This window comes from Polyodon spathula, chromosome 23 (assembly GCF_017654505.1).
Source record: "Polyodon spathula isolate WHYD16114869_AA chromosome 23, ASM1765450v1, whole genome shotgun sequence".
NCBI lineage: Eukaryota > Metazoa > Chordata > Actinopteri > Acipenseriformes > Polyodontidae > Polyodon > Polyodon spathula.
The window spans coordinates 17,753,505-17,768,981 of record NC_054556.1 but is presented as its reverse complement, the minus strand read 5'-3'; the positions used below and the strand labels follow the sequence as shown (position 1 = coordinate 17,768,981).

The window sequence follows — 15,477 nt, the reverse complement described above, 5'->3', positions numbered from 1 at the left end:
TGTAGATATTTACATATAGCAAATAAAATATGATTTTTCTTGTAGTGTAATTATTGACACTATATGTAACATAAATAATGCACTTATGTGTGTGTGTAACTGTGGCAATGTGCCCCGTCCATGTGTTTATTATGTGTTATATGCTGTGTGTGTGGTTCACAGGTGGATTCTGTAGCACAGGTGATGTAAAATGTATAACTGTGTTTAGACATGGGGATGGCACAATCAGTTCACGTGCAGATTTAACTTCACTGTCCACATATGGAGTCAGAAGAGGGATAAACAACACCTCCGACTCGGACCAGGGAGTATTGCATTTTTAAATTATTTTTCCGAAAAGTGTTTTGAAGAGGAAAGGTGTGGGTTTTTTTGTGAAAAAAAAATGGAAAGCTGGGTGTGTGGAGACCGCCGCAATGACCTGGAGGACCTCCTTGGTGGCCTCGAGGACCAAGGCTGGTGCTTTGCCTGCGGGGAGTTCGGGCACGCGGTGGCTATCTGCCTTTTCCGAGAGGAGGAAGAGGAGGAGAAGCGGGAAAGGAATGCTGAAGTAGCAGCAATAACAGCAAACACAGCAACAGCAGGAAGAGGTCGGGGATGATGGCTGGGAGGCCTTTTTAAGAAACCTCGCTGGGGTGTTGTTCCCCGGCTTTGGGGCATATGGGCACACGTTGGTGGGGTGGGGTTGCCTGCGGCTCTGCATCGCCCCGGGAGGCCAGCTCTGCTCTGCCTGGGGTTGCTGCCAGCCCTGCTTTGCCATAGGAAATACTATGGCCAGAGCCCCACAATGGGGGGCTGCCGGCTACGAAGAAAGGGGGAGGTCAGGAAACCACCTTCCCCTGCAGCACTTTCTCTGCAGGAAATTCGGTGGCCGGAGCTCCTGAAGAGGGAGCTGCCGGCTACAGAGCGGAAGGTCAGGCGACCACCCCCACAGGCAGCCGGTCAGCTGCCTGGTTTGTCATGGCTGGAGGAGCCAGAAGGGTGGGGTGGGGGGGTATGTGTCAATGTGACCCGCCCATGTGTGCATTATGTGTTATATGTTCTGTATATGTGGTTCACGTAGAGTGGGTTATGTAGCACAGGTGATGTAAAATGTATAATTGTGTTTAGACACTGGGATAGCACAATCACTTCACCTGCAGATTAAAAGGGGTATTTGTATGGAAGCATGGGAAGTGCACATATTAGTTAACATGCAGATGTACTGAGATTCCAAATTGAATGATTGATTAGCAATCGAGTCTCGGTACAGCTGCATAAAAGCAGCATGTTTTCACTCACTTAGGTTTGTGTGTTCGGTGAGTGGAGAACGGGTGTGGAGAGGAGAAATAAAAAGTAAAAGAAAATAAATTGCTACAACGTGCTGGAAGCACCAGCACAGTCTATTTCTTAGTGTATGTTCGTTTTGTTTGTCTATTTATTTTGGCCCAAAGTGTCGTACTCCTTCGTACATCATCACCTTCTTCAGTGTGCAGTCAGTGTCGCTTAATGTTGACCTCTTATTTCTTCTTTGTTGCCATCTCTAAAAATTAATTCTTGCAAAGTTCTTAAACAATTCATGGGTTATATATGAGTGTTTGAAGGACTTGTGGTGAAATAATTGACGTGATAATCCGTCTCCTTCACAGTTTTATAATTGTCTGTCCACGTGAGGCACCACCACTATATAAAACACTTCAATCTGTCGACAGCAAATCATAATTCATCACGCAGTTGTACCTGTAATTTAGATATCCAAAAACTGCATGAAATACCTGTTTCTATACCACTGGAAAAAACAGATGGAGGCTGCTTACCAAGACAACAAAGAAGAAATAAGAGGTCAACAGTTCCTCTGTAGCCCTATGACAAACCACTTGCATATAAAGATTATACACATTTTATGGATTTAGTTTTACGGATTTATTTATTTATACTTATTTTATGGTTTCTCTTGGTTTAAACTCAAACTATTTGTACAATATAACCCAAAACAACATACACACGTTTGAACATTTTTTAAATTGTGAAGGAGACAGATTACGGGGCCATTTTTGATACTTTCAGCCTTTTTGCGGGGTCATAAAATAGTTAAAGTAGGTTAGCAGAACTGCATACTGAAAGTCAGTTATTATGAGCACACTTAAGCAATTTGAAAGTGATATCTCTTCTACTTTAGAACGAACATGCTCTTAAAAAAATAACGCAAGAACTGGACATTTTTTGCAACACAGAAATACTGAAGCGGTGGTACTTATTTTGCATGAATTCTACAGAAGTCCTCCCTGCTATCTGTACACAAGCATTCACAGGGCCACTGACTTTCTAAATATCATTTTTGCATCCTCAAAGTCACTCCAAAATGAGACGCATTTCAGGAATGCACACACACACACACATACACACACCAAAAGGTGGTGTATCTCATCAAATCTTCATCACTGAGCTTAAATATTTGGCCTGGTTTCATACTTGACCTGTATCTTCCACTACACAAAATAGAAGTAAAATCATAATGAGGTGGGAAGCTCTGGTTGAGTTGACACGGAACGATCCTAGTGCATCGTCAGTCTTTTCTCAAAGCGGGAATCTGTTCTACCTGAGCATTTTTCACATTGGTTTCCAACATTGTTACGTTAATATATCTGAAATGTCGGGTTCGCTAAACTAAAGATGGCGAATGGTAGGGTGGTCATTTAATAAAACTGTGTTACTTCAAAAATTTCTTTTTTTGTTATATAAATCCATACCTTGCACAGTTGATAACAAATAAATGCAATGAAGTAATTTTAAACTTTTGACTGTGCTCCCACTTTTGGTACTAGGTATTGGAGACTCTCCTAGATTATGTGCATATTCTTTAATTTACAATGTTGTAAACAGATTGTTTTCCTTAAAATGGTGTTGCCAAACATGAAATCTACTCGACAAAACATGTGTTGATTCGTTAAGCAAGGCTAAACTAACATGGTGCTAACTACAGTGTGGATGCTTTAAACTAGACTAAGTAAACCACTTTCTGCCTGCTCAGTAATAAGTGCTTACAAAGCGGATTAATAAAATACACACAAGAAAACCTTGTCATGTATGAGCTACCAGATTAACCAGGATACAATAAAGGACTGAAACGTCTTCAACAATTTATCAACCTTATACAGTGTTACCTAGTTTATACTATAAGCGTTTACTTTGATTCATCGTGGTTTTTACCCTTGTTTTACTTGCAAATGATTTCCCCAGCATAAAAAAACAAATGATAATAAATAAATGAAAATTAATAGGATTTATGGAAAGTTTATTTGACCAGAACACATAGCATAAAACACAAATATTTTACACTGGAAGGTCGTATAGATTGAATTTAACAAAACAACTGTAAATTACATACCAATGTCTATGTTCACTATTATAAATGTAATACAAAAACAGGATGGATATATCAAATATAAAAACAAAAACAAGTATCTGCCCTTTTAGATTAAAATAGTACAATTGTTGCACTGGTTCAGAAGCTTAGTGGCTTCGTGTTTTGCTATAGTCTCTTTTTAGGATGTCCAGATGAGTAGGCATTTCTAGTTTTGGTATGCTGAGAGCAGCAAAACAATGCTGAACTATCAGCTGGCAGACCTCTACAAAGCACTACAAGATTTAGGAATGGGTACAAATCCCATTCCACAGTGAGCAAAACAAAGTGTGAAAGTTAGTGAAACTGGCTCACAATGTGTCATCAGTCGTTAGTTACACAGTGTGGTTAGTATTGAGCCTGTACTGTACATACTCCAATTGCGAAGCTGTAATAGTAAATAAACACATTCTCCTTTCTGAATAAGCCTGAGGAGATGATGAGGACAATTCAATCTACAAATTTGAGTTTGATTTCTAAGCCACTGTTCCTGGCTCTCCTTCACTATCACTTTGCATTTGAGTTCTTTGTGCCAATACTGTGCACGGACAGGCCTACAGTGTACAGTTTTAAAGATGTATCTCACCTCAAATGTTGGTACGTGTATTTTAAATAAAGCTTTGTTTTGCTTAAGTTGGCTGCAGCTCTTTCAGTAAGTATCATGCTCCTGCAATCCAAGCAGAATCAGTTACAATAGCAGCAGTGTGTGTGCGTGTTTTATAGAATTCCTATAAACATGGCTTCTGCCACGTCGTTACTGTTAAGTGTAAGCTTGTGTCTACCATTTACTGGAGATAGTGTAAACGGTAAGCAACTACTTATATTAAAAGTTTCTTTTAAACTCTGATTTACAAACTTAATTTGTAATAAAGCTTTGTATATATGTCTTTCTAATTAAAATGCTTTCTGCCTCTGTTTGGCTGGGTAAATAATGGGAATACAGCTTTACTTAGCTCCTGTTCAAGCCAGTTACAAGCACATGTCCAAATAACTTGGTTTACTTTTGGTTGAGGAAAATGATCCACTGTTAGCACATCTTTCCTTTCCCGCGCATGAGAGAATATAGAAGGCAATGGAGCGTCAGCAAGCTCCTGTTATTTTTCTCAGTGTATATTTAAAACGTTTCTTGGGCCCATCAAGTTTCTTTTTGATGCAATGTGCTATATTGGAAATGCTGCCCGTCATGCAATACTACTCACTTTCATTGCAAAATCACTTAGAAAACGCTACATCTTTCTTACAATGTATTTGTACTTCCTAAAACCTGTTTATCTAGGCCTACAAGAATACAATCACATTCTGACACAAATATGTATTTAATATAAACTGTAAACAAATACTCATGTGTAAAATACAATTTACCTTAAAATGACTTGAGTTGCCTCTCTCTCTCTCTCTCTCTAGATGGAATTTTATGAAAAAATATATAAAGTAGTGCCTGCTTTCCACACACAAAAAATATGTTACCGCTCTGGAAATCCATGAGTCAATTAGGTTACAGATTATGATCCTCTTGTGAGCCACAGGAGAGAAATGTTACATTTTTTAACCGCTGTTGCAATGCTTACGTGTTTGTGTACAACATAGGATACAAAACCCAGTCAAAAGTGTCTGTTTTCACTACGGTGAGCAATTACACTGGGACAGTGTAGCAGATGTATGATTTCACCAGATTATCAACAGATAAAACAGATCTATTCTCGGTTAGTTATATAATGTAAAGGGAGGGGATCCCTCTTGTGTTCTTTTAGAGGTACTGAAAATAGGATTTTCCCGGGGTTTAGTAACACAGCAGACTGAACCATTGCAGTACATGGGGGTGTATGTAATATTAAGGGTAAGATAACTAATGTCACATTTCACGTATGTGGAAAAATATCATTGAGGTTCGGGGTGTAAATGGTAGTGATAAATATAAATGTGGGTATTGTCACCATGGAAATCATTTTTACAATATGGGTAAAATGGTTCAGTCCAGAAGTAACAAACATATTAAGTTCGTCATTGCTCCTTCCCAGTCTGAACTGTGTGAATGAGGTGGCTGAACTGTGGGAGGCGACTGATTACACTATGTAACACAGTTTTTGTTCCTGGGTAGTAAGTGTTATTTTCTAATTGCTTATGCCTCAAAAGATAGACTGTAAGTACAGTATAAACGTAAATCTCGAAAAACTACTCACTTCTAAATCTTTTGTAGTCATCTTTGTATTACCTTAGTATAAATACATGTTATTTTGGATTCAAAATTACGATTATACAGTACAGTATAAAGTACAGTATAATCGTAAATCTCGAAAAACTACTCACTTCTAAATCTTTTGTAGTCATCTTTGTATTACTTTAGTATAAATACATGTTAATTTGGATTCATATGTTGTTTTTTTCTGACTTTATGTGAACGAAAAGACACACATTTGCCCGTTTTCCCATTGGAAATAGTGATATTTTGAAATATCACTGTCCTGGTCACAAAAGCAAATTTTGTGGGGAATAATAGCCATTTTCTATACTTTTGAGGCATAAGCAATTAGGAAATAACACTTACTACCCAGGAACAAAAAAAAAAAAAAAAAAATTGTTACACTGTGTTAGATTTTTATCACAGGCAAGATAAAAAGAAAAAGGGAATCTGAAACTAAAGATCGGTCTACACAAATTATTTCATCAAACACAACACAGTCAATTCATACTTAGATCACAGAGTAACCACCTGTTACCACTTGTGCAGCAATCAATTACCCTGTGATGTAATTAGTTACAATAACATAGGTGTACGTTTGCTCAATTGATGATCATTTTGGAGGGCCCCTTAGTGGATTAGAGGTCATCTAAATGTAATCTAGTAAAACCTGTCTAATCTGGCATCGCTCAAGACCTTGGGACGCTTGGGGTTATACAGTGTGCTGGTTTACTGGGAAATCTAATACTGTACCAAAATGGATAAACGGCAAACTATTTGAACACTTTAAAAACTTTATTGCAGTTAATACAGTAGAAGTGCTGTGCAGGTATATTCCTGTGTAATTTTGTGTTTTACTGGAGATATATAATACCTGAGGGACATCTGTGAATCTATGCGACATACTTGACTAGACATTTTGAAGAAAAAAAAAAAAAAAATCACATGGTGAAAGACTGCATAGTCAGCTTTACATTGATTAGACAGACTCACAAATCATACTGGATTCCTGAATAGACAGAATCGGGATTGTACAGAGGACTATAACCGTAAGAGACAGGATCGGGATTGTACAGAGGATCATAACTGGTTTGTAGAGGGGCTGGATTAACCCTTTGCGGTCCTATGTTGGACCAGGTCCGACATTACAATTTTCCCTTTCCAAAAAGACAAAGCACAGGTCTCTAATCGTTTTTTCTCCAGAAAAAGTTGAGAAAACCTTTTAATGGCCGAGTGAGACCAATAAGAGCCAAATGAAGCCGGAAAAAACAGGGTGTATCTGATAACCCCATGCATCACATAGATAACACTGACATAAACAAAGGACATTGCTGCTTCTGCATCCAGCGCTCAAAGAATATCTCAGACATTTGCAGAGCTTTTGAGATGTTATAGTAATAAAATAATGACTTGAATCGCATTATTGAGGTGATAAAACGAGTGACCAGGAGAGAACTTATCAGTATGCATATCTATAAAGAGGTATGTGAAAAATACAGTGGACAAGGGGTAGGGCTTGGCTGGAGATACAGTACTGGAGTGTCCTTTTGTGATTCAATGCCTTTTAAACCTGTTTTACTCGGGGGGGGGGGGGGGGGGCATTTTTTTTTACGTGTGTAAAATAAACAGCGTGTGTGAAAATAAATTGGACCTGGCGCACCCGAATATATGGACCACAAAGGCTTAAACAGGATTTACTGTACTAAGCTCACTATAGTGGTTGTTTGTGGCTGCTGCTTCTTCATTCTCAACTCCCAAGTACAGTGATTCAGGAGTGAATGTTTCTATTGGTTATCCTGGACCGGCTTCTTTTAAAACTACACAAAGATAATTCAGCAGCTTTAGTTCTAGATCTCTTTTGTTCGTTGGGGATCCTTTCGTATGGTGTTGTTCCGTTTCTATCCCCAGTTGACAATTTGTGGGTTCCATGGACAGAATTAAGAAATTGTAAATGTGTTCCCCCTCTGTTTGGTTTTGTTTCATGCCCGGTTAAGGTAATTGGATTGTTACTTTCATTACAAATCAAGTCACTTCCTTGAAGTATGACATGCTCATGGGGGCTCAGTTGACCGGTTTCACTCCTGTGTGTGCATCTGCTTGTGTTTTTTAAAGCTTCCCAGCTGATTAAAAGTCTGCTCACAATGGGTACAGTGATAGGGTCTGTTCCCAGTGTGAGTCCGCATGTGGCTTTTAAGGGTTCCCAATTCATTGAAACACTTTCCACATTCAGAGCAGTGGTAGGGTTTCACTCCTGTGTGAATTCGCTGGTGTGTTTTAAGGCTTCCTAACAGATTGAAGCTTTTCCCACACTCAGTACAGAGATAAGGTTTCTCTCCTGTATGAATTCGCTGGTGATTTTTAAGGTGTTCTGATCGATTAAAACACTTACCGCATTCAGTACAGCTAAACGGTTTCTCGCCTGTGTGAATTCGCTGGTGTTTCCTAAGGTTCCCTAATACATTGAAACTCTTTCCACATTCAGAGCAGTGATAAGGCTTTTCTCCTGTATGAATTTGCTTGTGCTTTTTAAGGGTTCCTAACAGATTGAAACATTTCCCACATATAGAACAGCAATAGGGTTTCTCTCCCGTATGAATTTTCTTGTGATTTTTAAGGTGCTCAGATCGGTTAAAACTCTTCTCGCATTCAGTACAGCGATATGGTTTCTCTCCTGTGTGAATTCGTTGATGTTTGTTAAGGTTCCCTAATTCATTGAAACTCTTGCCACATTCAGTACAATGATACGGCTTCTCTCCTGTGTGAATTCGCCGGTGTCTCGTAAGGGTTCCTAATTCTTTAAAACTCTTCCCACATGCTGTACAAGGATAGGGCTTCTCTCCTGTGTGAACTCTCAGATGCAATTTAAGCTGCCAGAACTGACAGAAAATCTTTCCGCATTCACTACAGTGATGGCCACTACGTATTGATTTGGAATGACCTGGCACTGAATCTTTAAGATTTACAGTCCCAGGGGGTAAGGAAGAGATTGGTCTTTGTTCATATGCAGGGTGCATGTTGACAGCTTTCCTATAAGAGATGCATTGTTTCTGCTTATTGGACTCTTTTTTTACTAAAGGGTCAGGCTTGGATACGTTTGGTTCAAAGTGGACAGGTTCCAGCTCAGGGAGAACCACTTTAATGTAGATAGGTTCTAGTTCAGAGCGCTCCACTTTAATGTGGACAAGTTCCAGGTCAGGGACCTCCTCTTTAATGTGGACAAGTTCCAGGTCAGGGGCCTCCTCTTTAATGTGGACAAGTTCCAGGTCAGGGGCCTCCACTTTAATTTGGACAAGTTCCAGGTCAGGGACCTCCTCTTTAATTTGGACAAGTTCAAATTCAGGGACCTCCTCTTTAATGTGGACAAGTTCCAGGTCAGGGACCTCCTCTTTAATGTGGACAAGTTCCAGGTCAGGGGCCTCCTCTTTAATATGGACAGCTTCCATCTTAGATCTTTGTCTTATAAAAATACACTTCCTGCTCAGTATCTCTGCTCTGAAAAATAGAACAGAAGTGTTACAACAGGAAAAAGGAAGCATATATTGTATTGTGGCATATATCTGGTCAACTGTCTTGTATTAACTTGTTTTTGAATAACAGTGTATTGGGTCAATAATGAATGGTGTGTGGGGCAATGTATTAAGGATTCAATTCACTTTTGCTTTGGCGCTATTCTGTAAATGATTCCCATGAGTGTATGCAGCACTAGAGGGTCACGCTGTGCTGCTGTACTCTTATCTGCAGCTGCACAATCGGCTAGATGCTGTGATTCCATGTAAGAAGTTGGAGGGGACTTTTATTATTATAATAGTTTATTATTTATTTTTTTAATGTTACAATTTTTGTCAAAACATTGGCATGTTTGCTTTTCTTTGTTCAGCATATCTGTGAATGTCAACCTCTTGTAAGTTACTGAAATTATTTGACGTGAAAGTCCCTCTCAGACCTCTTTTTATGTATAGGGGTGTCCATACTTTTTCCAAAGCAGGCCAGGATTAAAGGTTCAGTCCATGAAGGGCTGGTACTCAGCTGGTAGTTTATCTAACTTGACTAAAAATACATTTCAGAATAAAATTCATCAACATTTGTATTTGAGGTTATTTTCATTTTATTTAAAAAAAATGGCAATTTGGAGTAAATAGTTTTGCGAATCTTGTCCATGGCCATTAGATCCCTTATTGCAAGGTTTAACCAAATACCAACATCAACTTAAGAACCTGTAGTCTTTTACTTGTGTTTATAGCCAGGCTGATTAGAAAGTAAGTTTACCACATCAACGCACCATATCATTGATGTGGCAAACTTACTTTCTAAAATCACCCCGTACTGTCGCCTCCGCTTAGAACGGGCGCGTTTGTGTTACGTAATTCACCCACCATGATTGGTGGACGGTATAAACTCCCACACAATAACCTGACAATCAAACTGTCCCCCAATCACCAATACAGTAGTCAAAACAAACACGCGTGTATGCGGTTAACAATCTTTATTAAGACACCCATTACACTAATAATAATTTTTAAAAAATCTATTAAAACCTATGAATGTAATAAAAAGTAAGTACAAAAAAGTATAGTCTGCAGTTTTTTTTTCACTGGCAAATGGCAGCAGCCCCTAAGAAATGTGCCTGACAGACTGGCCCATCCATAGATAAGCAAAGCTGGGCGGCCGCGACTGGAGAGTAAAAAATGGATGCCTACTACAGAGAATGAAATGAGGGTATTTATTTCTTTGATGTTACAATGGGTTGCAATGAAACCTTATCAGGATTGGTACTGGTCAAAACGATTTATTCTGCTGATGCTGATTGATACATACCCGTACCCAAAACTGTGGAAGATAGTAAGCAAGTTTACCACATCAATTCATAGAAGTTATTTATACTTACATAATGCTACCATGGGGAAAAATTATGTTATGTTGTGATTTACAGAGTTATAATGCTACAGTTATAAATAAATTGTTGTTATTTAACTTCTATTGAAATAATATTTCAGTTTTTCATAACAATAAAAGTTTGTGTGTGTTTTTTTTTTAAATAAAGCAAACATTATTTTGCAAACTTTCCAAATTGCTTATTTGAGGGCGAAGAATGAAAAATCTGCAAAAAACTAATGCAAATATTCAACATGGAAATCGCCAAAGTAAATGGGCTGCTGGGTGGTTAAGTAAGAGTACATCCGAAAAATGTGTCCGGATTTGATTTGTTATTGGCAACACAAATACTACCTGAAACGCACATGTGAAATAAACACTCAAGAGACATCGGCAATACAATTTGCCAACGGCAGTCAGACGACAGAAGCATCAAGAATAAACTTTCCTTTGGAGAATTCTCGGGGCCCCACACCAAACCTTTCACTGAATAATTAACTAACCACTCGTGGATGGACAATTATTTACACTGGTTAGACAGGTGCAAAAGTCCCTGCCCATAACAATGAGGGGGAATTTGAATTGCGACCACGTTTTTACTTGAACAAGACAGCTGTGCAAAAAAGTAACTCTATGCAAATAAGTCCCTAGCCCATATGAATGAAATTAGAATTGTACTTTAAAATAACAACCACAAGCAAAACAAGTAAAATAAAAAAGGAGGGCTGAACTACAGGAGAGGAGGAGAGAACATTTTAAACTGCACTATTTGGTGTGTCTAACTGGATAGACTTACAGCAATATTTCTTTGGGAAGAATTATGAATCATTTTGTGCCTTGCACTTGCTTTATAAATGGCTGTGTTACTTGCAAGTGTACCAGCTATTGAGAGGAACGGTATCAGTTAGCGAAGCGCAAGAACTGCCTGACTATACAGCGAGGATATTTTACGTGTTTTCAGGGTATTGGCACAGCAAAAGTAAATTAGGCAAAAGTACCATTTCACATTTAATTTGTAGTTCCCAACAGTCTTAGGCGAAATGTAGAATAAAAGTCAATACCTGTCATACAGCTAGAGAAATAAGTCGCCAAAGTAAGGTAAACATGTCCTAATCCTTTTTGTCCAGACCCCAGGCTCTTTCTCCACACTCTTTCTCCACACATAGGTACATTACAGGACATCCGAGTTTAATGAAATTGACTTGTTTTGTTAACATGGAAATATACTAAGGAACGCACTTATTGTGACGACCATATCATTTATATTAAATTATTTATTTCTGTTTTAAAATGGAACATTTGCCTGCAAAAAATATCTTTTTATAGAAATATAAAAAAAAGGTCTGGTATAGGTGGGATTTTAAACTATAACCATCAGTTTGCAAGCGTGTTGTTACTGCCAGTGCAAAAACAAGCAGTATTTTGAAAGATTAAGTCAGCCAGCTGAAATTCTCAGGACTTCGTTATATTGCAGATTTTTTAGTCATCTTCACTATCAGATATAAATACTGTATGAAACTAAAATAAATACTCAGCAGTTCTTGTTCAGCTGTACATTAGTGAAGATCTTTGTACATAAAGGTCGGCATGCTTTCATATATTTTAACTTTCAAATTCACAAATATATTGGAACGACCCGGAGAATTGCCTTGTTGCAGGACTTGTTGTCTGTTCAGTTTGTCAGGAATTCTCTGTCGTTCCAAATAAAACAAACAGTTTGAGAATTCAACACTGTCTCCATGACTACTACTTCATAAACATGAAAACGTTACAATACCAGTGCTCGAGTCCCCCCCAAAAATGTGCCAGAACCCACTACATAATTTCAACAACAGTTCAAAATTAACTAAGAATAGCATTCAGTAGAAGCATGTTCATCTGAACAGCTGGGGAACAAACTGGTTCATATTCAGATGTTTACAAAAACAGCAATACGCACACTCACACACATATATATTGCACTCTAAAGGTTTATTTAAAAATGTGTGTTTTTCTAATAGCCCAAAACCTGATTATTACACTGCGTCACTCTGCAAAGCACACCTGACAGTGGTGCTGAAGCGTTATATACAAGTACACTCAATATAAAACTGAATCAAACAAGTGAAGCACTGTGTGTGTTTTATTTGTATGTACATACATATCAGTTCATTGCTTTAATAATTTTTAAAAAACGTAAAAAAAGGAAAAACTATAAAACTGAATACAGTACTGAAAACAAGTTTCAATACTATTCTCAAAACAGCAGGCTGTATTTCATAGTGCTGCTGGTCCTACAGTTTGACACTTGCATTTGTGTGGATATTTCCCCCAGCAAAATAATGATGTGCAGATTCTGCAACTGTCGCTGGAATATGAGTGGAAAGACATCGTGACATAATGCGGATCGTGAACACATCACGAGTGCGAGAAAAAAAGAACACAGTGTATTAAAGAGCAGTGTTTTAATACTGTACGTTTAGTCGTTCTACATTTAGACATGTGCATATAGTTTACTTATATAGTTTATTGCAGGAGAAAAGCGTTTTGTATCATTAACTGTAACAAAACAGTTTGTGTCCTTATCAAAAAAGGCATGAATTAAGACTGATGAGAACTAGCAATACTTTTCTTTTTTGTGTGCATTTATATGACCGGCTACCGCTACGTTAAAATTTGGTGACGTTGGTGTTTTGTAACTGAACTGTATCACGCAACATTTGACAGGCTGTACAAAATGTCAGTTTATCAGCTGAGATGATTACTGGTTGTTGGTTGCATTGGAAATGAATTGTTACTTGAATGGTTACTTAGTAAAGCCCGGCCACGCAGCATTTGACAGGCTGCACAAAATAAGCAACAACAATCTGTATTTTGTACTAGTATGCAGATTCTTTGTTTTATTTCAAGTGGTGCAAAGTTTGCACTGAAGCAAATGCTGTTTTTGTTTTCAATGGATTTTAATTAGTGAATCTGCTTAATGTTTAAATACGGAGAAACCCCAAGCTTGTTGTATACTGGAGCCCTGCTTCAGCGCAATGTGATTGAAATACAAATCCTATCAGGATTATTATTATTAGTATTATTATTTTTTTAATGGGTAGATTTCTATATGTACAACTATTATAACAGCACCACAATAGTAGGGCAGTGTGTGTATATATATACACACACACACACACACACACACACACACACACACACACCGAGTGTACAAAACATTAGGAACACCTGCTCTTTCCATGAAATAGACTAGGTGAATCCAGGTGAAAGCTATGATCCCTTATTGATGTAACCTGTTAAATCCACTTCAAATCAGTATAGATGAAGGGGAGACAAGTTAAAGAAGGATTTTTAAGCCTTGACACAATTGAGACATGGATTGTGTATGTGTGCCATTCAGAGGGTAAATGGACAAAAGATTTAAATGCCTTTGAACGGGGTATGGTAGTGGTGCCAGGTGCACTGGTTTGAGTGTGTCAAGAACTGCAATGCTGCTGGGTTTTTTCACGCTCAACAGTTACACGTGTGTATCAAGGATGGTCCACCACCCAAAGGACATCCAGTCAATGGCAGGCCAGTGGTCGAAAATGGCTCATTGATGAAAAAGGCCAAAGGAGGCTGACACGATTTGTGCAGAGTAAGAGACAGGCTACAGTTAGTCAACTGACAGTTCAGTACAACATTGGTGCCGAAAGACCCATAAAAGAATGCACAACTCGTACCTTGACACGAATGGGGTATGGCAGCTGATGGCCTAACAGAGTTCCACTTCTTTCAGCAAAACACAAGAAACTGCGGTTGCAGTGGGCTAAGGAACGAAAACAATGGACACTGGAGGATTGGAAAAACATTGCCTGGTCTGGTGAATCCCGGTTCCTGCTGTTTCATGCTGATGGGAGGACTAGGGTATGGAGAAAGCCACGAGTACATGCATCCATCATGCCACATGTCAACATTGCAGGCTGGTGGTGGTGTGATGGTGTGGGGTGTGATTTCATGGCACACTGGGCCCCTTGATAAAAGTGGAGCAACATTTGAATGCCACAGGATATCTGAACATCATTGCCAATCAGGTGCATCCCTTCATGGCAGCAGTGTATCCATCTCCTAATGGATTTTTTCAGCAGGATAATGCCCCATACCACAAGGCTAGGATTGCCCAGGAATGGTTCCACAAACATGACAGTTAATTCAGCTTACTGCAGAGACCTGCCCAGTCACCAGATCTCAATACAATTGAGCATCTGTGGGATGAGATGGAATGAGCTACTCTGAGTTGAGATCCACTACCAGCCAACTTGATACAACTGTGGGAAGCATTGGAGTCAACATGGGCCAGCATCCCTGTGGAACACTTTCAGCACCTTAAATGGCCTGACAAATTGAGGCTGTTCTGAGGGCAAAAGGGGGTGCAACTCAATATTAAAAAGTTGTTCCTAATGTTTTGTACACTCAGTGTATATACATACACGGAACAAAAATATAAATGCAACATGCAACAATTTCAAAGATTTTACTGAGTTACAGTTCATATAAGGAAATCAGTCAATTGAAATAAATTCATTAGGCCCTAATCTATTGATTTCACATGACTGGGAATACAGATATGCACCTGTTGGCCACAGATACCTTTAAAAAAAGGTAGGGGCGTGGATTAGTAAACCACAGTATCTTCTTTGAACACCATTTGCCTCATGCAGCGTGATCTCCTTCGCATAGAGTTGATCAGGCTGTTGATTGCAGCCTGTGGAATGTTGTCCCACTCCTCTTCAATGGCTCCGATCCAGAGCATCCCAAACATGCTCAATGGGTGACATGTCTGATGAGTATGCAGGCCATGGAAGAACTGGGACATTTTCAGCTTCCAGGAATTGTGTACAGATCCTTGCGACATGGGGCCGTGCATTATCATGCTGAAACATGAGGTGATGGCGGCGGATGAATGGCATGACAATGGGCCTCAGGATCTCGTCAGGTATCTCTGTGCATTCAAATTGCAATTGTGTTCACTGTCCGTAGCTTATGCCTGCCCATACCATAACCCCACCGCCACCATGGGGCACTC

The 15,477-nt window shown here is 39.0% G+C and overlaps 1 protein-coding gene across 1 annotated transcript in view; it reads right to left on the bottom strand.

Annotated features, from left to right (window-relative positions):
- Nucleotides 1-7,145: 7,145 nt before the first annotated feature.
- The window catches only part of LOC121297908 (zinc finger protein 501-like), a 28,348-nt gene continuing 20,016 nt past the window's right edge, over nucleotides 7,146-15,477 (bottom strand). The window contains exon 2 of the mRNA XM_041224537.1: nucleotides 7,146-9,050. Coding sequence (XP_041080471.1) covers nucleotides 7,634-9,001 — 1,368 coding nt within the window. The 5' untranslated portion in view covers nucleotides 9,002-9,050 and the 3' untranslated portion in view covers nucleotides 7,146-7,633. The remainder of the gene's footprint in view (nucleotides 9,051-15,477) is intronic.